The sequence below is a fragment of the Phragmites australis genome, chromosome 12 (assembly GCF_958298935.1).
Source record: "Phragmites australis chromosome 12, lpPhrAust1.1, whole genome shotgun sequence".
Classification (NCBI taxonomy): domain Eukaryota; kingdom Viridiplantae; phylum Streptophyta; class Magnoliopsida; order Poales; family Poaceae; genus Phragmites; species Phragmites australis.
Window position 1 is genome coordinate 30,345,723 of NC_084932.1, and position 23,455 is coordinate 30,369,177.

Here is a 23,455-nt window from a genome sequence, read left to right on the forward strand (position 1 = left end):
CACAGTATCACTATCACACAGATCACCCCACCCCACCACGGCCGGCGAAAACTTTTCACGCAGCCTTCAGGAGGTTCAGGCCCAGCAGGCTCACCAGAGGCTTCTTCCTCCTCTCCCCCCACCTTCTCACTCCGAAGAGAAGTCAATGTCACTGCTGCCGCCTCCTGCTGCTCGGCAGCAGCTACAGGGCCTCCACCATTCACACTCCTCGAGCTTCTACACTTATTACTAGTGCAATTTATGCTGGGGGTTGGGGCCACGCGACCGCTCTTCTTTTTCTTGCTCATCTTGCTCCGATCCAAGAAGTAAGTAGGGCTCTGTGCTTAATTTCTTTCTTTCTTTTTTGCTTACTTTGATGTGCTTGTCTTCTCCTTGGCAATGCCAATGGAACCTCTCGAGAATCTAAAAAAAGTTTTTTTTAAAAAAAGAAGCTAAAATGAATGTATCGGTCTTACTCCTATTCATGCTCCAAACGAGCAGTAGTTGTTTCTTGATTCTTTTTTGTGTTGCTGCTGCTGCTACTTTGTCTAATGGATTCCTGGACCCAAAATTTCTGTCCCTTCCCCATCAGTATCTGCAACTGTTTGATGTCTTCCTGTTCTTGCTCAAGTTCCCAAGGCAGCACCCTTTTTTAAAGGAAATTTTTGTCCTTTTCCCCCGCATTTTCGACATGATTTACTGCGCCCAATCCCAACTGCTCCACTAACTCCTTTTCGTTTTTTTTTTCTTCGCACCTCCGTGTTTGCAGGTGACAAGAGATTGCGGCTGTAGGGTTCATTTTAATCTCTCTGTTTCCGGAAAAAATTGGAGCTCAAGAAGAGAGAGGCCGCAATGCCGAAGATGTTTGGTTTCTCTCGTCGCCGGATGAAGCTGGGGAGGTGAAATTTCAGTTACTGGCCCATAAATTTAGCTAATTTTTTTTTTGGGTTCGTATCAATTTTTCCGTTTTTCCTTTTCTCCTAAACCTTGGTAGATACTGGTTACTTTAGGGTTTTTGTTGCTAGGTATGGGCAAAACATTTTTTCGTGGAAGGCAAAGATTTTGTTATAGCCTCATAGGAGATGTTTTAGTTAGTTTTTCTGATTTGGTTGTAGTCACTTGCCCGTTCAGATGATTTAGGGGTTCATATGCGAAAATATTTTTGGTCCTTTACATCATCTCAGAAAAGAGAGAAAATTGTTCATTGGTGTTTCCTAGTTTATTAGAGGTGTTTCAGTGAGCCCCATACGTCTGGATTGAGGAACGAGGTGCTTTTAAAAATGGTGAGCTCATATGTGAATTTCTGGGAGATTTTTGTAAACCTACTTTTATTTTTGTTTCCCTTTAGTCCAAGAAATCCTATTCTTGTGTATAAGTGACTGTTTCTGTGGTGACAAGGTTGGAATTTTGTTATTGTGATTAACTTGAACCAGTTATTATAGATCCATTTATTTCAAGTTATAATCTTAACTCTTAAGCTGCATAATTAAGTGTGTCTTTGTACATTCATTCTGTTTGCTCTCACCTTTTCATTTTCGTATGATTTCTGCAGGTTGAAGGGTCATCTAAACGATCAATTCCATGTCTCTCGAAGCCCTTCTCGACCCACCAAGCGACTCAGTCACCCCAATGTGAGCTTTTCTGGTTCAATTGTTCTGCATTTGCTCTCCGATTCGGTTGTATCGATGAATTTAAAGTTTATTATTTCATGGGGTTTGTCCAGGGAGAGGACCCAGTGACTACCTCCGTGAGTGGCCGGGCCGATGACCTTGCTTGGCGCTGCTCATCTGATACTTCCAATCTCAATGGACATGCTTTTGAGAGCTCAGAGAATTGGGCAGTGCTGTCAACGGAGGGTGACAAGCCGATTCCTCGCTTTGATGTAATCAACCATCTTAAGATTCTAAACTGTCCCTAAAAGCATATAAACTAGAGTGTTGGTCCAATCAATATTTTCTTATGTTTATATTCTGAAATCTTCATACTAATTTTCTCTGATTCTTCTTTTAAACAGCACGCAGCAGCCATGGTAGGGAGCAAAATGATAGTCTTTGGTGGTGATTCTGGTCACCGTTTGCTAGACGATACAAAGGTAATGGATGAGCACCATTCCTGTTGTGAGTTAACTTCATGATCTCATCTTCTACGTGTCCTTCAGATATTGAGCTTAGACAAGCTTACCTGGGATTCCGTGGCTCCTAAAGTTCGACTATCAGCAAGTGGACGTTCTCTGAAGTTGCGACCTTGCAAAGGTCATTGTCTGGTATAGTTCTTGGAGCCGAATGTTCTCTCACTACCCAGGTCTTTGTGTGTTTTCTCAGTATTAGTGTAGTAAATACATAATAATGATTGCCAATCAATGTGTGCTTGGTTTAGAAGTCAATCTTTAACTTTCAAGGAAGTTCCATTGTCTCTCTGATTTTACTTGAAATTGTACTCTCAAAGATAATCTCCTCTTTTGCACTCTGATAGCCTCCTTGCCAATGCAATATAAATCTGAAAAACAAGGACCAACTTTCTTTGCTTCTAGCTTTGTCTTTCATCATTTTTTTATGACGTCTTACCTGGCATTGACCGAACCTGTTTCCTCTGATGTTTAGGTTCCATGGGGGAAGAATGTCATTCTTGTGGGAGGGAAAAGTGATCCACCTTATGACAAGATATCAGGTTTGCCTATGCTATGTAGCTGTCTAACGTGCATCGATTTGTTTTATTTATCTGATTCTCTGATAAACTTCCAGCAGAGACAATTAGGAATTCATCATTTGTTTTACTGCAGTATGGACCTTCGATACGGAAACTGAGTTCTGGTCACATATGGAAGCCAAGGGTGATATCCCGGTAAAAATTTGAACATTCATTTGTACAGTGCTTCAAGTATTCTTGTAAAATGATGGGGATTACCCCGATTAATAATTGCAGGTGTCTCGAAGTGGCCATACGGTGATTAGAGCAGGTCCTGTTTTAATTCTCTTCGGGGGTGAGGACGCCAAAGGGAAGAAACTACATGACCTTCATATGTTTGATCTGAAGTCATTAATGTGGCTTCCTTTGAACTACAAGTGAGTCATTCTTTTCTGCAAATCAAAGGTGTCATGTAAAAAACTAACAAAAGAAAATAAAGTGTGGGGTTAATTTTGCTAGGCACTTGACCATTTCACTGTGCCTTCAAATGTCAATTTTTATAGTTACTCTACAGATCTAATACATTTTTAGCCATCCCTGCACTGAAGCACCTTAATGTTAGAATCATTATATTGTGCTGCAATATGCATTTTTCTTTTATTGATGAGTTCACTTGTTTTAGAGGTGCTGGACCTTCTCCAAGATCAAATCATGTGGCTGCACTTTATGATGATAGAATTCTATTGATTTTTGGAGGTCATTCGAAGTCTAAGACCCTGAACGATATTCACGCTCTGGACTTTGAAACAGTAAGTTCCGTCCTGTTTCCATGTAGGATTTTCTTGTTAACAGCTTGCTGAAAAGTTGATCTCCTTGTTAGATGGTATGGTCAAGGGTCAAAACCCATGGTCATCATCCATCACCTCGAGCAGGTTGCTGTGGAGCTCTTTGTGGCACTAAATGGTATATTACTGGGGGTGGAAGCAAGAAAAAACGTATGTTCCATCCTTTGCCTCATTCATATATCATGGCAGACTAGTGGTTCGGTTTCGTTTATCAACAGTATGAATTTTTCCTTAGAAGAGTTGGTAATTTTGCTACCATAGCCCATGGGCAATATCTAACACGAAACTTTACTTCAGGGCATCCTGAAACATGGGTCTTTGATGTTCTGGAATCTAAATGGTCTGTTTGTGTAGTGCCTCCTAGTTCCTCAATTACCACGAAGAAAGTAAGTGCAACTCTTGCTTGATTTCATTTTTCATGTTCAAGTGACTTGCAACTCGTAAGCAAGTTCCTTTGATGCAATGATGGAAGGTGGGTTTGCTTCCTTATATTTAAGTCGAGTCTTCCTGAAAATCTAGAGCGCTGCATACTAGGAATTAAATGCTTTGCGCTTCAACAATTTGCCCTTGAATGGAGTCTCTGCTAAAGTAGTGAAAGGCGGAATTATGATAAATTTAATCTGGTTCCTACGATGACAGAAAAATGAGTCTCCAAGACCATAATCCCATGCGATTCCTGTTTATTCATGTGTTTACCACTTCTTCTCTAGTTGCTGAGCAATTGAAGAAAAACTCTTGCAGGGTTTCAGCATGGTTCCATTGTACTACAGGGACAAGATTGTTCTCGTTGCTTTTGGAGGAAACAAAAAGGAGCCATCTGACAAGGTGAAAGAACTGAACTTATTAGCGAAACGAGGGCTTCATTTTTGTGATATTATTCAGAATTAATTATTTTCTTTCCATATTTTTTTTGTAACTGAATTGCACTCAGAACATTTGGATGGCCAATGTCAGTATTCCTAAATGGACCTTATTTTGTGTTTTTGAAGGTTGAAGTACTAGTGGTGCTGCAAAACGAGCACTGTTTCAGTTGGCGGTCTGCCCCTGATGTGGAACCCTTACTCTCTGACGACTCTCCTCCGAGCTCAAGAGAACTTGCTGATCAGCTCAACACTTGTGCTCCTCTGTACTCTACTAGCTCTGCAGCGAGGAGTAGCCTTGCCACCACAGTGGAGAACTCATCTGGGAGGAAATCACTTCCTGATTCGCTGCTACAGAACTCAAATCTTGGGAGCTCATCACTCCACAGGCAGTTTCGTCAGGAAGAGGAGTGCAGCCTGGCCCAAAAACTTCAGAAACCGATCGATGATGACAAATACAAGGATGCTGACGATTGTTCCGAGCTACCCCCAATCACAAGCCAAAAACAGCGTAACGACATGCATCAGTCGCCAGATGCTGATGCTAAGGCGAGGAGGCTGGGCAGAAGTTCGTCGGACATCAACCATCATTACGATACCAAGATAACCAACCTAGTCAGGAGAAGCATGGCATTGGAAGAGCAACTTTCGGCTGCAATGGCAAGCAAGAACGAAGCGGAGAAGAACCTGTCTTTGGTCATCGACAGCAAGGAAGAACTCGAGAAGAGGCTAGCCGATAGGGACAGGGAGGTCGAGGCGCTGAAGGAGAAGGTGACCGGATTAGAATTGGTTCAGGAAGAGTCGAACAACCTCTCAAACACTGTCCACACAGATAATGTGCGGCTCGAGCGAGAGGTGGCGTTCCTGAAGGCGGTGATGGATGAGACCCAGAAGGCAAGAGAAGCTTCATGTGCTCCCTTCGCTCACTGATACTCTCTGTGCTGTTGTTAATTGTAACACTGATGACTTAGTTTCATCTTTTCTCAGGAACTGCACTCGACTCGTGGGGTTCTAGCGGGAGAACGCGCAAGGGCGTTCCAGCTCCAGGTAAATGTCTGCTAATGCAAGAGTATCATTATCTGTGTTTTCATGGGGTTTGTCAAGTTTGTGTCCTGTTTCACAGTTGCATCCAGGTCCATGTAACATTGAACTGACTTGGCATGCTGACACTGCTTTGCCAGGTCGAAGTGTTCCATCTAAAGCAACGGATGCAAGCGATGGAAGGAAGGTCACCAACAGCAAGAAAGCCTTAGAATCTGTAGGGTGCTGAAATGTACAATATGCGATAATTCTGTTGTAAGTTCAATGTTGTATTGCGCTTTCTACAATAATTCTGTTGTAAGTTCAATGTTGTATTGTGTTTGGTAGAAAGTCTCAGAATTTGTAGGGAGTTGAAATGTACAATATGCAATAATTCTGCTGTAAGTTAGACGTTGTATTGCTTTTGGTATCAGAGCTATTTCAATTTCTAACATTCAGTGCTAAATGTATTTTGCCGATTAGACATTGTGTATTCATAAGTTTTGATCTATGTAAGATGTTTATGCACAAATCCTTAGTTGTCAATCAACCGTTGATTTTATTGAAGACCTGATGAATTGTTTCGATGTAGTTGTCTATGGACATAGTGACTCTTGTGAGTTATATTACTTTTTTCTTTTCTTTTTTAGCAATGGTAGTCTTGTTTCGTTGATAAAAGTTATTGATAAAAGATGAGAGAAATATAACATCAATTTAAGATGGACGAAGACAATAGATACACTAGATCACCAAAACTATGTTGCTAAAACCGATTTTGAAAGAGAACTGGCTGATGTATGGAACTACGGATTAGGCGGGTGGCCCAGCGATGTTGAGTCTAGATGATTCTTTTTAAAATATATTTATTTATTATTAATATTACATAATTATGCTCTGTTTACAAAATTTACATATATAGACCCTTGTTACCTAACCATGGTACGATAAGGTAGAGGTGGTGAGTCCGTTTAATCTTACCAGTGGATTTATTTTAAAATATATTTATTTTTTATTAATATTACATAATTAGTGTCCGTTTATAAATTTTACATCTCTAACCTTTGTCACCCAACCACGGTGCTACAAGGCAAAAAGCACCTATTTATTGGGCTTTTTTGAAAAAATCAGAAAAATATCACATCCTATGCTCAAACCTTCAAAACAACATTCAAATGATCACAAAAATTCTGAAAAAAAGTCCAGCTCAAACTGTGAATTTGTACGACGAGAAGCAAAAATGACAAATTTAGGGAAATATAAATTTGTCTTTTCCCCCTCATTGTATAAGCTATTATTTGTGTTGTAATTTTATGAGAACTTGAAGGTAGCATCATTAACACCATCTAGTTTTCTCTGAATTTTTTTGACTATTTGATGGTGTTTTGAATGTTAAGAGTAAAAGAACGCAATATTTTTCTGATTGTTGCAAATATCTATTTTAGGCGACATGGGTCTTATTTTGGGCGAGAAAGGGGTCTATTTCAGTAAAATCTACAAACAGAGGTCTTATTTTGTAATATATATATTCAAAAGAAAAGAATTAGAGGAAGAACGTCATGACAAATTTTCAAGAAGAAAGAAAAAAATTGGCCTAATAGCAGCTGTTCCATGGTCCGTCTGATGGACGACTGCACGCACGAATCTTGACGAGGCAGAGCTACAGTAGAGCAACTGAAGAAGCCACTGTCCAGTCTTCTTCTATCCTCGGCTGCTTCTCTCATCCCCACACCACCTCTCGTTCCCCCTCCTCCCCTTCATCAGAGAAAGATGGAGTCTTTCCTCGCCGGCTTCTTCGGGGCGCCTCCCCGCGCTGCCGTCCCCTCCGCTCGGGGTCCGCCGCTCCCCAACCTTCCTCTCTTCCACGGCAGGCGGCGCAGGAGGCCCTCCTCCTCCGTGGTCTGCATGGCGGTAAGAAACCTTCTTTATCGCGTGCACGCTTTGGGCGGTTGTCATGGACCCATTCCTCGGCCGGTAGTAATCTGCAGTGGGTTATGAATCTCTTGGGGGTCGAATTGTTAAGTGAAGGCTGGTTCTTGAATCGAAACGGCATGTTGCAGCATGTGGTGACTGTAGCTGGCACTTACCCCGAATCAACTAGCGTGTAGTTGATGTCCCCTTTCCTTCAGTCTTGGGAATTTTGGATTGTAAAATTCTGCTGTTATTTTTTCATGCTGGACATTGGGTGGTTAATTTGGGCGCCAAAAATCCTACCTTTCATACTTGAACTGAAGCCATTACATGATAGTCTTATGAGTATTCCTTTTACATGCTTCATGCAGAAGCCGTACCTCATAGCTAAGCTGGACTCTGCAGAAAAGGCTTGGAAAGAAATGTCGGTATGGTTCTCTCTTCGGTGTCCATTTTTCATTTCTTTTTAGCGTTTTCAAATAAGAACTTCAAAAATTTGTAAACAAGTTCTGAATTTTTTGACTTCGTTATTGGAGGCAAGCAAAACATATATAGACAATAAAAATTGTAATGCTTTTACAATAATGTGGCAGATTTCAATTTCATTCTCATTTCGGATCGATTTACCAAACATTGAAATCTGATGAGGGAGTATCTACTTCAGGTTAGGTTGGCAGATCCTGACATTGTCTCAGATCCTAGCGAGTACCAAAAACTTGCACAGTCTGTTGCTGAACTGGATCAGGTATGCGGCTTACTCGCACTGGCATTTTCTTCTGCTGTCTACCCAATTATAGCGGAATTTGAGCAGATCATTGCCATCAATTGCTACATCACACTTTTTTTTGCCAAAAACATTTAGGTTGTGACTATATACAGGCAGTTTAAGGATTGTGAGAGGCAACTTGAAGAGACAAAAGGTTGGTATGCTGCAGTATTTCTGGTGCCTGGGATGAAGTACTAGACTCTTACAAGCTCTTTTTACTTCACAACTTGATAGCTTTGCAAAATGAGAATGAAGATGACCCTGATATGGCAGAGATGATAGCTTCAGAGCTGGAGTCTCTATCTAACCAGCTTGCAGAGCTTGAGGAAAAATTGAAGGTGAATATGATATGGCACTCTGCACAATAGTTATATGTTTAACTGCACGTATTCTAGGATGTAAATTTCTGTTTTCCGTTGGAGGAAGTATACATTAGACATGTTGAAATGCCTCTCATTGCTCTTATTTCCTCTTTTTAGTTACTACTGCTTCCCAGCGATCCTCTAGATTCACGCAACATCTTACTTGAAGGTACATCTCCAGTGTTCAGTTGTATGTTTGAACTCAATCATATGGCTATCCAGTCAAACCATGAGAGTGTTCGATGTGTTGTCACTTCAGTTTTTGTTCATGTTTTGGAACTGAGAAGTGTCTTTTCTTCATTTCTGCAGTAAGAGCAGGTGCTGGCGGTGATGAAGCTGGAATTTGGGCTGGTGACCTTGTAGGTAGATGATAATTTATGAAAAATGAGTACAATTTAGTATCGTAGATAGTAAGACTGTTTTCATTTGTTCAGATAATAGAATAATAAAGCTTGTTGAACAGAAGTGGATGCTTTATGTGGACAACAATCTAACAATTAATGAATGTGCAGGAATCATTTATAAGCTCATCATTATTCATTTTACTATTGTTATAGCAGTTATACTTTCAATATACTTGTGCATCATATTTACAACTTACTAAAAAAAGTCAACAATTAAATGTGTCAAGGGCTTTTCTGTAGGTACGCATGTATCAGAAATATTGTGAGCGCAACTCTTGGAAGTTTAAGCCAGTTTCTTGCTCAGAAGTAAGTACTTGCAACCTTAACCTGACTACTGAATAACAACATGCTGCTCACAAGTTCAACCTTTCAGGCAGAAATGGGTGGATACAAGACATACGTGATGGAGGTCAAGGGCAAACAAGTCTATAGTAAATTGAAGTTTGAGTCAGGCGTACACCGTGTTCAGCGTGTTCCCCAGACAGAGACTATGGGCCGTGTTCATACGTCAACAGCGACTGTTGCTATTATGCCAGAGGTGAACTATTGGATATTTGCATGCAGTTTTATGACATGAATTCCCTCTTCTTTTGAGAAGCCTAATGTTGTTCCAATGGCGTAGTAGGCTGATGAAGTTGATGTGGTTATTGATCCAAAAGATATTGAACTTAAAACGGCAAGATCTGGTGGAGCTGGAGGTAATTTCACTTACAGTTTCATGTCCTAGCAGAGTACTGGGATTTTTGTATTGTGTCGCTTCAGCTGAGCATCCTCAAATATCCCAATCAATGCAGGGCAGAATGTTAACAAGGTGGAAACAGCCGTTGATCTTGTTCACAAGCCTACGGGAATAAGGATATTCTGTACAGAAGAGCGGTCACAGCTTCAAAACAGAGAACGTGCATTTCAATTGTTGAGAGCAAAACTGTAAGTTTCTCTCGTTACTGTATAGGTTCAAAATTATGGGTTATTATTGTCTGTGTTCTCCCTGTCACCGCAGTTATTTTTCTTCTAAAGATGTTATTTGGCCATAGGACCATAATCACACTCTCAGTTCTACCTTTTGGAAAAAAATGCTCTGAATGTGTACATTCAAAATAGAGTGAACTTGTATGCCTGCAGGCTCATTATTGTTGCCAGATGATATCCTGTAGTTTAATGCAGTACACATTCTTGTATAATCATATTTCATCCCTCATATATCTATGCCATAAACATTACAGTTATGAGATAAAATTAAGGGAGCAACAAGAATCCATAAGAAATCAGAGGAAATTGCAGGTATGTTGTCAGTTCTTAGGATCATATCTTTCAAAGGTCATAACTCATATCTGTAATGTCCAACTGAAAACAACCAAAATCTCTCTTATGGATGATAACTCATATCTGTAATGTCCAACTGAAAACAACCAAAATCTGTCTTATAGATGATAAATGCTGAAATTCAATGCAAAGTAATTTACATGCTAATGAACAATACACATGATACAGTTGAAACTTGCAAAAATTAAGTTCTTGGTTATTATTAATTTCAACTATGATAAGACTACGAAGCAAAGTACGTTCCTTTAATTTATATAGGAAATAGGGTTGTCTTATGATAGTAATTTATATAGGAAATAGGGTTGTCTTATGATAGATTTTGTAATACCCTCCATTGGATGTTACTAATACTTCCATAATTGAAGGTTGGTACTGGTGCTCGATCTGAGAAGATAAGGACATATAATTACAAGGTACCATGATATATTATCACCTCATGGTGAAATGCCACTTACACATGTTTATGTTGTCAACATTAATTTTTTTTAGTAAATTTGGAGTCTTGCTTACAGGACAACAGAGTAACTGACCATCGTTTGAAGATGAACTTTGAACTGACTAGCTTCCTTTTAGGAGATATCGAGTCGGCTGTTCAGGTACATTTCATAAGATACGTCAATTTGGCAACATGCAACTATTACAGTAAAAATGATGTGAAAAAGTGATTCATCTCGTGTGTTGATTTCATTTGTTGTTAAAAAATCTGCAGTCTTGTGCTACACTGGAGCAACAGGAACTCTTGGAGGAAATGGCTACCTCTGTGGGTGTAGCGAAGGTATGATATGTGCAGTTGGTCCCTTGAAAGCAGGATATCGAACAGAACCACCAAACTGATGATGTGTTCAAAACGGATGAAGATGGATGTACATGAAGAAATCCGACAACACGAATTCTGCATAGGCACATTTTTCTGTAGTTTATGATCACGACTAATGTCATAGAACATACGGATGCATCTCAGTTTTCCTGATGGTCGCAGATTTTTTAGCAGTAGAAAATAGACATGCTATGCGCAATTCAACTACTCCAGTATTTACAATCCAATATGGTTTAAATATGCTGTTTCTTGTGAAATTGTTATGTAGATTACTTATTTTCAGTTCCTGCTCTGGCCATCGATTTAATCGACGAGCTTTACTATGTGTTTTACCGTTGTGATTTCTTTCTGACATCTCTCTATAGTAGAAGCAAGGGCTAACAATCTGTCAGGATACGTAGGTGGCAAAACTAGTGAGATTATTTGAATACTTTATCCATTTCACAATATTTGTTCACTCGCTATGCGTGTAGACAAAAAGACACCTCACCAACAAAATGGATAAGTTTGTAACATATCCGTAATTTCACGATGAAGCAATGAGAACCTATATGGCCAACGGGCACAAATAATTTAATTTAAAAAATATATAAATATCTACTATATAAAACACGAGATGGTTCCTACGTCATCTTTTTTTCTACTCTCTACATCTGATAAAAACCCTTAAATTTTAAATAATTTACCTGCACTTGCCATCTACCATCGACTTCTACCCTCCCCATCTGTTGCTATAGATATATGACATGTTTTATTAATAAAAATAAATAAATAATTAGAAGAAAAATTAACAGATAATTTTCTCTTTTTTGAATATCATATAAAATCAAAACTACGGTATTACTGTTAATATATTCGTTGGACGGCATTCAATATTTATGTTTTTGGTAGTATCAATTTATGGAGACAACTATACCCATGTGCCAAGTACATGCTTTGCTCCTGCCTCGTCCACCCACGTTCGCCACCGGCACTTCGTCGAACACCACCACACGCCGCTGCCATGGCCGCCGCCAAGCCCCTCCTGTCCTTCCTCCTCCTCATCCTCCTCGCCGCCGGGTCCGCGTCCGCCTCAGCCTTGCCTGGCGGTGGCGGCCACCTCCCCTTCACGCTCCTCCCCGCCGACCCTGCCGCCGGGTGCCGCGGCTCCGTGGGCGAGTGCCTGGCCGGCGACGAGCTGGGACTCGGTGAAGAAGGAGGCCTCCACCACGGCCGCGTCCTCTACCGCTCCGGGTACATCAGCTACGGCGCGCTCAGGCGCGACAGCGTGCCGTGCTCCCGCCGCGGCGCCAGCTACTACAACTGCCGCCCCGGCGCCCAGGCCAACCCCTACCACCGCGGCTGCTCGCGCATCACGCGCTGCCGCGGCTGAAAACTTGGCTTGGTATCTTTGTGCTGCCACTATTGCTCCTCTTCGCCATCCGAAGGGAAAAAAAATTGATCTTACTTGGTTTCTGTGTGTTCTTGAGTGTTGCCACTTGCAATGTGCTGCTCTTCTGCAATTCAAGTGATGTTGTTCCTCGTTTTCATGTTATTTTGGTGCTATTGTTAATGCTGGCAGTCTGTATTTCTGAGACTAGTGCGATGTAATGTTGTGATTCAGGTAAGGAGATCGTGGCCTAATTTGTGAAAAGAAAAAAGAACTTGCTTTTTTTGGATTCTGGTAATGTTGTGATTCAGGTAGGGAGAGTAAGATTGGTCGAAACACTGATGATGAGATGGAACAAGTGCTTGAAAATTGAGCAGGCTTCAGGCAATGCTACATTTTATTGTTTTCGAGTAGTTTTCGAAGAATCTGCCTAGAGATTGCGAAGGAGGAAAATCACATTATATGCCTTCTCTGATGAGAATAAAATTGCTCTCTTTTGTTTGGTGCCGAACTTTGGAGAAATGATGATCATGCCTAATTGTTGGGACTTGGGATTCTCAGATGCCAAAAAGATTTGCTTGCAGCTGGGCTTTAGGCCATCGTGTTCTTCCTGGTTTCTCACAGAAACATGTGACCTGGAATGCACGGCCGCCGGCGAGGAGCGGAACCAAGCGAGCAGCCCCGAGAGCTTTAGCAGACAGTGAGAAGGGGAACGGAGACTGGGTGCCGGGCGCTCCGTTCCACGCCAGCTTGCATGCGCCACCGCCGTGCGCGGTCGGGCGCCGCCTCGCGGAGCAGGAGGCGACATGGTAGGTTCGCCGTCTCTGGCCACCGCACGCGCTCTCGACGCGCCGGCGCTGCCGCCGGGGCTAGGCCCGTTGGAGGGGACGCCCGGCGGCGGCGCGACCTCCTCGCCGCCTGCAATGTCGCCGCGCAGAATATTTGCAAAATGCCTCCTGGTTTGGCCGGTTCCTCTCTCCTCCCTCCCGCCTGCCGCAGCCGCCGTCCTCTCGGCCGGGATCGCGATGCCCTATCCCACCCACCCCTCTCAAGCCCTAGAACAACAAGCTTGTTGACGTGAAAAAATGTTGCGTCAAACACTAATCACCTCGTGTGCAATACCTGATGAGTAGCACTCGGTATACTCCGGTCATGGTGCTATGTCGTCGGATCTTCACTGTCGCATATGCTCCATAGGGATACCATCGGAACATGAGTAGCCGACAACTTATCTTTAATTGTCGAGATCAAGAATATGAAGCAATATAGATTGAAAAAAATATGATTATAGAAGCTAAGCAAAAACGAAAGTTAATGTAAATTATGTTTGATTGATTGCTTGATGATTTTAATCAGTCACGACACTCTTATATTTAAAGGATGACAGACCTTAACTGTACAAGATCAGAACTTCTAATTCAAACCGAACAAGACTTACAGATATGATTCGACTATACTTTCTGATCTTCAAACTTTCTAAAGCTAATATATCTTTTCTATTTAACCACGTAAATTCTCATATATCTATTCGAGTATCCTTTATTACAGTTCGGCCTTTTTGATTCGACTAGATGCTCGATCCGAACATCTGCTCACGTATCACATTCTCGATCTGACTGACTGCTTAGAGACCAATTACTCGATGTATCCATATGCTCGAATCCGACCAGTTCTTCCTCAGAGACCAATTGCTGAAATTCATCGTGTTCAGAGTTCACCGTGGTTGGTGATCGCCTGATCGGTGGTCGTGGTCACTTAGTCGGTGGTCGATGGTCGCCTGGTCGGTGGTCGCGGGTCGTGATCACTGGTTGATGGTCACTGGATGTGGTCACTGGTCACCTGGTCGGAGATCATCTACTTAGTTCGATCACTCTCATACATTCGACCAGATCCAATAATATTCTATCAAATCGGTCATCCCTACAATAACTACTGTATATATCAAATTTTGTCATCAACCCAGCTCTCCACTGATCTGACTCCCGCAGCAAGGACACGAGGGTGGAGGCAGGCGCGCGATTCGCTGCACCCGATCCGAGCGAGCAGTTGCGTGCTTCAGCTCAGGCTGCCGCGCATGGTGGCTTGTTCCGGATCTGTGCCGCACGTTTTGGCATTGCTCATGGCGATTGATGAGAGTAATATGTGGTTTGAGCTCAGAAGCCATTGCTTGAAGATACTGAATCTTTGAAGACAGCTTGTAAGTTGTAAGATGTGGTTTTTTACTAATCTATGAAAATAACTCGGTTAATCTTTTACTTTTGCAATGGACTTTGAGACTTGTGGGGCCTAATGTATGAAGAAAAATCTTTCTTTTATCTGGGGTTTCGATAAATCGAGGTTTCCCTTGGCTTGACCTGTCAAAGAGGAATATTAATGACATGGTGCCAGTGCTGGTAATTTTAGCAACTTTGGGTGTGTTTGGTTCACTAGAGGAGGTTTTGTGAAGGCAATGCCACATGTTCTGGATTGATGTCCAGGGTTAATAGTTATTTTCATTCTCTCTTTATATATATCTTTGTATTTGTATGTTTGAGGCTCCTTTATTTACTTCCTGATGACTTTGCATTGGACTCTGGAGATTGCAAAGAAGGATATCGCCATTTCAATCCTTCTCTAAAGAGAATGAAAATGTTCTAATTGCCAACCATAATGTTCTACAACCTAGAATCAAGCCTTAGTTGAAGTTCTTTATTTTGGAAAATGTACACTTTGAATAGAAGATCAGCCTAAACTGTTCTCTCAGGTTAATAAGGATGGTCAGTAGTATAAGCTTGCAGTTTTATGTTTTTCTTTCGGGGTAAGGGCAATTCATGCATCTACTTTTCAAAACAGAAAGTTGGAATAGTGTCTAATAGCAAGGGCTACATGAGCATCAGAGTTGGAAAAGGTTGCAGCTAGCAACACTAGTTCCAGCATACCTAATTGTTGGGATTGTGTGATGCCAAAAATATTTGATTCTATAGCTGGGCTTTAGGTCACCATGTTGGGTGTGTCCAATGCCAAACATATTGCTGGGTGTGCCCTATGGACAAGAAGACACAGCTTGGAGATTCTGAATTTTTGAAGGTAACTTACATTGGGCTTGATGTGGTTTTTGAGTAATCTAGGGAAATAGTTCGGTTATTTGTTCACTTTGAGTTAATGTGGCATGAAGCTATTGTATCTACACCACTAGCTCTTGCTACACATGGAAATATGTAATATGACATGCCTGCCTCCATTACCAAGATTTTGAGTTTGGCACATTTAAGCTAGGAATATAACTCAATACCTGCCTCTCATGTGCTTGTCCCTGGCTGCCCCATGGGTCATGCTCATCACTGATTGATCAATCGCTACTGGTTATTGAAGAGAAGAGTTGACACCTGGAAGGAAGTTGTGTGCACTTTTTTTTCTAGGATCAGCTGGGTTGGTTGTGACTTGTGAACCATCACCATTCAACATGCCTGTCATGTGAAATGTTTGTTGGGGAATATAAGCCTTGTCTATCTGCTTACAGTGTGTGTGGATGTAATGTATACACCATGATCTCTTGCAATTACATTGTAAAAAAAAACCAACTTCTTGCATGCTTCATTTCAACAAGGAAAATGGAACTTGCATGCTTGGACAATGCTACTTCATTCTGCCAATAATATTGAGCTGAACTTGAAACATTCAACAATAGTTCTCTAACCCAATGCTGGTTGTCTTTAGCAACCGCATCACACTACAATTTTCATGGTTTACTTCAACAAAAAAAAAGTGTAATATCACCAGAATTCTAACATTACGCAACAGTGTCAGCCGTTTGGGTTTAGTACCAACTCTGTAACCGTAAAAGTGCCTTGGAAATGCAGAAATCCGGAGAAATCTACTGTTCACTGTAATGTCCATTTCAGTTTGGAGAAGCCAAGAGTTTTCTTAGTGTAACAGAAGTTCTTCTGTTCTGCTCTAGTTCCTTGCCATCACATAGCTGCGCACCTGGTTTGCGGTTTATCTCGTGTTTCCAGAGATATCTTGCATCTCTTGACATGAGAACAAGGGAGCCTGGATTCAGGAAGACGGGGACCTTGGTACATTCACCGTCCCCTTGCTTCGGGGTGTCAAAGGCTGTGCTTCCTGGTTCTGCTTGACTGAAGTGCATCACACAAGGTGACTCGAGAGAGACTATCGCAATTCCGTCGTCGAAGCGCATTAGATCAACATGAGCACAGATACCCTAGGTTGAATGAACAGAAGCGTCATGTTAGAGTGCATTGGTAAAAGAGTGCATCTCTTAATTTAATGTCACTTTTGTTTGTGAATATGAATTGCAGCAAGGATGCCTGATGACGTGAATATGCATTACAACAAGGAACCTAGCCAAAATTTTACTGTGAACTGGAATGACAGCAAGGATATACTAGAGAAGAAAAATGAGAGCATGTATGTCTTCCATTATCTGTTTCATGCTGAGTGCAGTACTCAAAGTTATTCAGAAGAATAACAGTTTCGCACCTCACCTGGCTTGTATCTGTTTGCAATCAGTTGATCAAAAAAAGGCTCCCTCCATAGCAAATCTGATGGCAAGGGACATGCATCTTCATCATCGTTTGTCAACTCAACACCAACATTGACATCACCAACACATATAGCTTCACGTATAAGCGAGGAAAGTTCAACAGCCCATGAAGGGAGATCGCCAAATCTCATTGCCTAAACAAAAAGGAAAGGGGCATGAAAGTTTTGAACATTGAAACAATAGATGGGCATGCACATTATTCCCATTCCTTGACAAGCAGCATTGTTGTTGCTATAGTTTGAACTACTATAGGAGGCCTTGCAGTTACAAATTGAACAGTCTTCATGGTACTAGTGATTCTTCTATTCAAGTCCTACTATGCAAGTGCACAAGACAGAACATGAAAAATAAAAGAGAAAGAAACTTACTTGGTTGTGTGCATCAATGAACCATCCTTCTGCAAAAACAAACGGGAACAGTCACACTTAGACTCGGCAATGAGCAACAGTTACTCTGTTGAACAATAAGAAACTAGAGCTGAGTTTCTTCTACATCGGTAGGTTGCTACTGTTCAATTGGGAGATGTAAGAAATTCTTAAGCAATTCAGATCTAAATACAGGATTACATGATACGGCTCGTTACAGTGCAACATAGTTACATAGCTAGATAACTTTATGAACTAAGATATGATGATAAAGAAAGGGGATTAACCTACAGATTGTTTGCCCAAAGCATGACTTAATACCAATTATCAGAAGAAGAAAAAAAACAGATCAAGCGTGAACAGATAATCTCGTTCTAAAATTTGATGACTGAAACCAAGCTAAACCAAATACGAAGCTAAAGATCTTTTTTTGGCTCACAAGAAGAAGAAGGCTGCAGGAGGTCGCGGCGACCAAAGGCTCACCTCGTTGAATCGCGGCGAGGAGCCGCGCCTGCTCGTCCGCGGAGAGGAAGGAGGCGCAGAGCCACAGCCCCCTGATCCCCGCCACAGCTTCCCACCCCCATGGCCTGCTGCCCGCTCCGGAGTTGACCCCAGCGGGCGCATCTGAGTCGCTGTCCGAGGAGTCGCCGAAGGCCTCCCGGAGCGCCGCCCGGCAGGGGGACTCATCACCGTTTTCGCGGCCAGCGGCGGCGGCCATGGTGGCTTCGCCGGTGGTGGTTCAGCGTTTACGCTTGCGCCCGCCGTACAGCACGACGAGGAATACTAGTAAGCGTTTGCGTACAAAAGTAAATACCGTGTCCGGACAGCGTTTACGTCAAACCACGATCCCGCCTTTGAAGCCTTCCTGGGCTCGAGCCAGGCCGCACCCGGGCTCAAAGCTTGGCTTGATTTCTCAAGGCTGAGCCTTTACAGGCCCGGCCTGGCCTAGTAAACGAACAGGTTTTAGCTCTCATATGTAGTCACTTCTCAGTTTGCATGAAAAATCGAAACATTTGTCCTGCCTCGTGTATGTTAACACTTGTTTTCTACGCTTCATAAATTTCAGGCAAAATTTAGGAGGTGTGCTTAGGCGATGAGATTGACAACGATAGGTTAGGGTTTTAGGGTTAGCAGCGGTGGTTCCTGACGAGCGGAAGGTTCAAAAAGAGTTGGTGGGCGACAGGTCGGCCTAGTAGAGGAGAAAGACGTGGGGGTGGAGTGGCGGGGACATTGCCAGGAGCGGGCGACAGAGGAAGGTTGGATGGGTGGTGCCAGGGTAGGGACGAGCGGAGATGGCCCAGCAAAGTCGGGTTAGTGCGACGGTAGGCGCTGCCGTTGGATCTGGCGGCGGGAGTGCAACCAGAGACAGGTGGAAGCGGGCGGGAGGTAGGGGAGCGAGCACATGAGCTGCTGGAGACGTAGGAAGGCAGGTTGGCGAGTGAACTCTTCATGTCGGGGCGCAGGGAAAAGAAATAGGTGCGGGGAAGAAGAAGAGAGGAGGAGCGCACGATCTAGATCCAATGACTGTCCTTCGTGGTTTGAAAAGCCCTAAATTTTCAAGCACCTAGCATCGCCCTTTTTTTTTGCTTTTAACAATGGCTTCTCAACTTCAGCTGATCAAACACAAATCATGGGAACCAACAGAAAAATCGAATAGATGATATATATATAGTCACTTGCATACATAGTTCTAGTTGAGGATCAAGGAACTTGCATGCTCAAAAGCACAATTCACATGGATCACAGATTAAAATTGCGTGTGATAATAACCATTATACACCGATCATATACATCCATATTACCGAGATTTCAAATCACAGAAACTAAAAGCAAATCAAAATAACTCCTTTCTTTCATCTCGTACATACTCTCTTTTTTTCCAGGAAAAAAACTTCCCTTTTTTTCAGAAAAATTAAAGCGATAGCACAAGGCATGAAGGATCACACTCCCCATGTCTCTACACCTTGTCGTCTCACGTAGCTACTTCACACGTGCACACATACATAAATATGTACGAAGAAGCATGTACTCATGCATGCACAAATTTGAACGGATTCACTCACACACGTTGGCGCCAAAAGGAGAGTTACATGAAGCTGTGTGTATGTGCACGTGATCTTATATACTGTTGTGACCTTCGATCACTCCTCGTCAGATCTCTCCATGGCTCACGCTCTAATACCCTTCGAACTGCGGGGGTGGCGGCGACGCGTATTTGTTGGCCATGATGGGCGGAAGGATGACGTCGTTGAACGACGGCGGAGCTTGGGATTCCGTCGGTGGTGATGGCGAATCCTCTTGCTTCGGTGGGGGAGAGGATACCACTGGAGGCGGTGAGCTCACTGGAGCTGGCGGCGGCGGCGACTTAACTGGTGGTGGAGGGGAGCTAACTGGTGCCGGTGGAGGAGGAGACTTCACTGGAGGTGGTGGTGAGCTTACTGGAGCTGGAGGTGGTGGTGATTTCACTGGTGGCGGTGGCGAGCTCACTGGCGTTGGTGGTGGTGGTGACTTGGCTGGAGGCGGTGGTGAGCTGACTGGTGCCGGTGGTGGAGAAGACTTGACTACAGGAGGTGGTGAGCTAACTGGTGCCGGTGGTGGAGAAGACTTCACTACAGGAGGTGGTGAGATGACTGGTTCAGGTGGAGGTGGAGACTTCACCGGAGGAGGTGGCGAGCTCACAGGAGCCGGTGGAGGTGGAGACTTCGCCAGCGGTGGTGATGAGCTAACTGGTGCCGATGGAGGTGGAGACTTCGCCGGCGGTGGTGATGAGCTAACTGGTGCCGGTGGAGGTGAAGACTTCACTGGAGGAGGAGATGAGATCACCGGGGCAGATGGTGGAGAAGACTTTGGCGGCTGTGGTGGTGAGCTAACTGGTACTTGCGGTGGAGAAGATTTCGTCGGAGGAGGTAGTGTCTCAACGGGAGATTCTGGTGGTTGCGACTTCTCTGGAGCTGGAGGTGATTTCACTGGAGTTGATGGAGGAGTAGGCTTCTCTTGAGGTGGTGGAGAGACCTTGGGCGTGGGTGGTGGTGGGGACTTCTCTGGAGGTGGGGGCGATTTCACCGGGGCGGGTGGTGGCGGAGATTTCTCTGGAGGTGGGGGCGATTTTACGGGAGCGGGCGGTGGTGGAGACTTCACGGGGGGTGGCGGAGAGCTCACCGGAGCTGGTGGTGGGGGTGACTTTACAGGCGGTGGTGGTGAGACTACTGGCACCGGCGGAGGAAGTGATTTCACCGGAGGTGGTGGAGAGCTCACTGGAGCGGGCGGTGGAGGAGACTTCACCGGGGGAGGTGGAGAGCTCACTGGAGCTGGTGGTGGGGGAGACTTTACTGGAGGTGGTGGTGAGGCAACTGGCGCCGGTGGAGGAGGAGACTTCACAGGCGGCGGTGGTGATGCCACTGGGGCCGGTGGAGGAGGAGACTGCGCAGGTGGTGGTGGTGACGACACTGGCGCCGGTGGAGGAGGAGACTTCACAGGTGGTGGTGGTGAGGATACTGGGACCGGTGGAGGAGGAGATTTAACTGGCGGCGGTGGTGACGCCACGGGCGCTGGTGGAGGAGGAGACTTCACAGGCGGAGGGGGTGAGCTTATTGGAGCCGGAGGCGGAGAGGAGACAACCGGAGGCTGCGCCTGTGGTGGTGGGGCCTTCGGGCGCTCAGGTGTCACCGGGAGCCAGCCAGAATTTGGAGGCGGCGGAGCAGCATACCCTGCTGGTGGCGAGATCGTCGGCGGCGACTTAACGGGTACAGGTGCCGGCGCCGGCTCCGGTGTTGGCATCTCTGGTGGTTCTTGTGGAAGACGGCCATCTGGCACTGGTGGCGTAGAAGGCACCGGCGTCGGTGGAGTAGCAGGCACCGGCGACGGCTGTGGAGACGGTGATTTCACAGGTTGTGGCGATACCCCTGGACCCTCTGCAGGCGCCGGCGTGGGCGTAGGAGGCACCTTGATCAACGGTGGCTTTCCTGGCAACGACGGCTTCCCCGGCGTCGGGTACCCAGCGCACACGTGCTTGCTGCAGTCGACGGGGCGCGCGAGCACGGGCGCGCACTGCAGCGTCGTCTTCTGCGCCGGGCGCAGGGCGCCGAAGCAGTTGCCCTTGTCGTCGAGATTCACCTCCGCCTTCTCCGACGGCATGCACACGGCGGCCTCCGAGTTAAAGTAGTTGAAGGCGAAGCTGAAGTTGACGAGCATCGGGAGCTCGCAGATGGACTCGTGCACGATGCCGGTGAAGACGTTCCTGGACACGTCGAGCTGCTCCAGCTTGGTGAGGTTGGAGAGCTGCTCTGGCAGCGTGCCGACGAGCGCGTTCCCGCTGACGTCGACGACGCTGATGTTCTGGAGCAAGCCGATCTCTAGCGGCAGGCAGCCGTCGAGCTTGTTGTTGAGGAAGATGATCTCGTCGAGCGTCTTGACCATGCGCCCGATGCTCTTGGGGATGCACCCGACGAACTCGTTGTTGGCGAAGACGACGACGGAGGCCGTGGAGTTGCCGAGGTTCTCCGGGATGGGCCCGACGAAGCGGTTGGTGTTGACGAAGATGGCGTCGAGGTCCTTTTCGAAGAGCGCCGGCGGCAGCTCGCCCTCGAAGTCGTTGAAGCGGATGTCGAGGTACTTGAGAGACACCATCTCGAGCACGACGAACGGGAATAGCCCCACGAAGCGGTTGTGGCTGACGTCGAACTCGTGCAGCAGCGACAGGCGCGACATGCTCTTGGGGATGATGCCGCAGAAGCGGTTGCTGTTGATGTGGAAGAAGGCGAGGTCGGTGAGCAGGCCGAGCTCTGGCGGAAGGTACCCGGCGATGTCGGCGCCGTTGAGGTCGATGCCCGCCACGACCGTCACCTTGGGGTCGTCGAGCGCCTCGACGCAGACGACGCCGTTGTAGGCGCACACGTCGTTGCCGACCCAGTTGGAGGTGTACCCCTTGGGGTCGGAGTAGAACGCGCGGCGCCACGCCTGGAGCGCGATGTACGCGCGGCGGAGGCGCGGGTTGGGGAAGTTGGCGCCGACGCGGTCGTCGAACTCGAAGTCCGGCGGGAGGTCCCCGGCCTCGCCGCCGCCGCCCTCCTTCATGGCGAGCAGCTGGCGGTGCGCGATGTAGGAGGCCTCGGCGCTAGTGACTGCTTGGACGTTGCAGGCGGAGAGGCAGGCGGCGAGGAGGAGGACCGCGCCGGCGAGGCGGCGGCCATCGGGGAGGAGGCGCGGCGGGTCCATGAGGGTGGGGGTGGGCGGGCAATGAGGTCACCCCCCTTTGCCTTGGTTGCTATATGGAGGGGAGGAGCAGGGTGGCCGGCTGTTATAGGGCGCTGCCCAGCGTGCGGTGGCGCGCGCTCCTGCGGCCTGTCCAGGACCGGTGGACGGTGGCGGGCGTTGGCTGGCTCCGCAGCATTGGCGGGCGACGCGAAGCGGAGGAGAGGACGAGACGAGACGAGAGGAGAGGAGCAGGGGCCCGCGTTCGGGGTCGCGCTGACCGCTCCGGTCAACCGCGTGGGCCCGTGTTTCAGGGACTGCCATGCGTGCGTGCATGAGGAGCAATGTTTTCGAGGTATGCATGCTATGACTCTGTATTTAAGACTAGGCGGATTGGCGCCCTCGCGCCTTTTTTTTTCAGAGAACATGTTAAAAAAAACCAATTTATGATATCTCAATATTTACTTATAAATTTATCAATATTAAACATATTTATTTAATTATAGGAAAAATAGTAGTACTTTCATGTATGCACATAATTGTAGCATGTAGACAACAGTAATATGAAACTAACAAAATTTGTTTCATATTTTTTGAGTTTATATATTTTTCTTTGTATTTTAGATTATTTCAGTCGATTTATTAATATAACTAATATTCTTGTTGATATTTTTTGAATTTTTTGAAAATAAAATTATATTATATGTGTAAATATATGTATATATATATATACATATATATGTATATACATACATATACATATACATATACATATACATATACATATACATATACATATATGTATATATATATGTGTAAGTATATATGTATATATATGTATCTGTATATGTATACGTACACATATGTGGGGTCTACAGTGCCCGAACACATGAGAGCGCTCCAAATCTTGGAGGGATAATATATGTTATAGATAAGATGTCAGTCTTGCATATATTTTATCCTGAGCAAATTTCGACTTCAATTCATTTTTGGCCTAAATTGAAATCGGCATGTCCTTTTTCAGCTCATAAACGCCATTGAAAATTAGAGCTACCACACTGTACCATAGCTTTTTAGAT

The 23,455-nt window shown here is 45.0% G+C and overlaps 5 protein-coding genes across 5 annotated transcripts; 3 read left to right on the forward strand and 2 right to left on the reverse strand.

Annotated features, from left to right (window-relative positions):
• LOC133887482 (acyl-CoA-binding domain-containing protein 6-like) lies at positions 1-5,796 on the forward strand. The gene is made up of 16 exons (XM_062327451.1): positions 1-305; positions 749-878; positions 1,532-1,610; positions 1,703-1,861; positions 1,994-2,071; positions 2,138-2,242; positions 2,580-2,646; positions 2,759-2,820; positions 2,902-3,041; positions 3,287-3,413; positions 3,485-3,599; positions 3,747-3,835; positions 4,191-4,274; positions 4,439-5,203; positions 5,297-5,356; positions 5,491-5,796. Exons 2-16 carry the CDS (start codon positions 832-834, stop codon positions 5,560-5,562), a joined length of 2,049 nt encoding a protein of 682 aa, XP_062183435.1. The 5' UTR covers positions 1-305; positions 749-831; the 3' UTR covers positions 5,563-5,796.
• A 1,210-nt stretch (positions 5,797-7,006) lies between these two features.
• Positions 7,007-11,166, forward strand: LOC133886909 (peptide chain release factor APG3, chloroplastic-like). Its single transcript, XM_062326821.1, has 15 exons — positions 7,007-7,237; positions 7,609-7,665; positions 7,902-7,982; positions 8,100-8,157; positions 8,238-8,341; positions 8,483-8,534; positions 8,675-8,724; positions 9,010-9,075; positions 9,143-9,307; positions 9,395-9,467; positions 9,564-9,696; positions 9,993-10,050; positions 10,458-10,505; positions 10,605-10,688; positions 10,802-11,166. Exons 1-15 carry the CDS (start codon positions 7,097-7,099, stop codon positions 10,871-10,873), a joined length of 1,242 nt encoding a protein of 413 aa, XP_062182805.1. The 5' UTR covers positions 7,007-7,096; the 3' UTR covers positions 10,874-11,166.
• A 615-nt stretch (positions 11,167-11,781) lies between these two features.
• Positions 11,782-12,532, forward strand: LOC133887131 (rapid alkalinization factor-like). The gene has a single exon (XM_062327062.1). It carries the CDS (start codon positions 11,841-11,843, stop codon positions 12,279-12,281), a length of 441 nt encoding a protein of 146 aa, XP_062183046.1. The 5' UTR covers positions 11,782-11,840; the 3' UTR covers positions 12,282-12,532.
• Positions 12,533-15,821: 3,289 nt separating this feature from the next.
• On the reverse strand, positions 15,822-17,996 carry LOC133886027 (uncharacterized). Its single transcript, XM_062325743.1, has 4 exons — positions 17,670-17,996; positions 17,190-17,218; positions 16,758-16,955; positions 15,822-16,479 (listed from the first exon to the last, which is right to left on the reverse strand). Exons 1-4 carry the CDS (start codon positions 17,902-17,904, stop codon positions 16,156-16,158), a joined length of 786 nt encoding a protein of 261 aa, XP_062181727.1. The 5' UTR covers positions 17,905-17,996; the 3' UTR covers positions 15,822-16,155.
• A 1,365-nt stretch (positions 17,997-19,361) lies between these two features.
• Positions 19,362-22,700, reverse strand: LOC133886512 (pollen-specific leucine-rich repeat extensin-like protein 4). Its single transcript, XM_062326193.1, has 4 exons — positions 22,442-22,700; positions 21,129-22,306; positions 20,320-21,050; positions 19,362-19,716 (listed from the first exon to the last, which is right to left on the reverse strand). Exons 1-4 carry the CDS (start codon positions 22,698-22,700, stop codon positions 19,362-19,364), a joined length of 2,523 nt encoding a protein of 840 aa, XP_062182177.1.
• Between the last annotated feature and the right edge of the window lie 755 nt (positions 22,701-23,455).

Coding starts and splice junctions, on each gene's coding strand:
- LOC133887482 (XM_062327451.1), top strand. CDS start 832: ATGCCGAAGATGTTTGGTTTCTCTCGTCGCCGGATGAAGCTGGGGAG. Junction 2,072..2,137: donor GTTTGCTAGACGATACAAAG/GTAATGGATGAG, acceptor CGTGTCCTTCAG/ATATTGAGCTTAGACAAGCT. Junction 3,836..4,190: donor CCTCAATTACCACGAAGAAA/GTAAGTGCAACT, acceptor AAACTCTTGCAG/GGTTTCAGCATGGTTCCATT.
- LOC133886909 (XM_062326821.1), top strand. CDS start 7,097: ATGGAGTCTTTCCTCGCCGGCTTCTTCGGGGCGCCTCCCCGCGCTGCC. Junction 8,535..8,674: donor ACGCAACATCTTACTTGAAG/GTACATCTCCAG, acceptor TCATTTCTGCAG/TAAGAGCAGGTGCTGGCGGT. Junction 9,468..9,563: donor AAGATCTGGTGGAGCTGGAG/GTAATTTCACTT, acceptor CAATCAATGCAG/GGCAGAATGTTAACAAGGTG.
- LOC133887131 (XM_062327062.1), top strand. CDS start 11,841: ATGCTTTGCTCCTGCCTCGTCCACCCACGTTCGCCACCGGCACTTCGT.
- LOC133886027 (XM_062325743.1), bottom strand. CDS start 17,904: ATGGCCGCCGCCGCTGGCCGCGAAAACGGTGATGAGTCCCCCTGCCGG. Junction 16,956..17,189: donor TCATTGATGCACACAACCAA/GTAAGTTTCTTT, acceptor CTTTTTGTTTAG/GCAATGAGATTTGGCGATCT. Junction 16,480..16,757: donor ACAGATACAAGCCAGGTGAG/GTGCGAAACTGT, acceptor CATTCAACCTAG/GGTATCTGTGCTCATGTTGA.
- LOC133886512 (XM_062326193.1), bottom strand. CDS start 22,700: ATGGCAGTCCCTGAAACACGGGCCCACGCGGTTGACCGGAGCGGTCAG. Junction 22,307..22,441: donor CCCTCCATATAGCAACCAAG/GCAAAGGGGGGT, acceptor ACGTCCAAGCAG/TCACTAGCGCCGAGGCCTCC. Junction 19,717..20,319: donor TCTCCGCCACCCCCCGTGAA/GTCTCCACCACC, acceptor GGCACCAGTCAG/CTCACCACCGCCTCCAGCCA.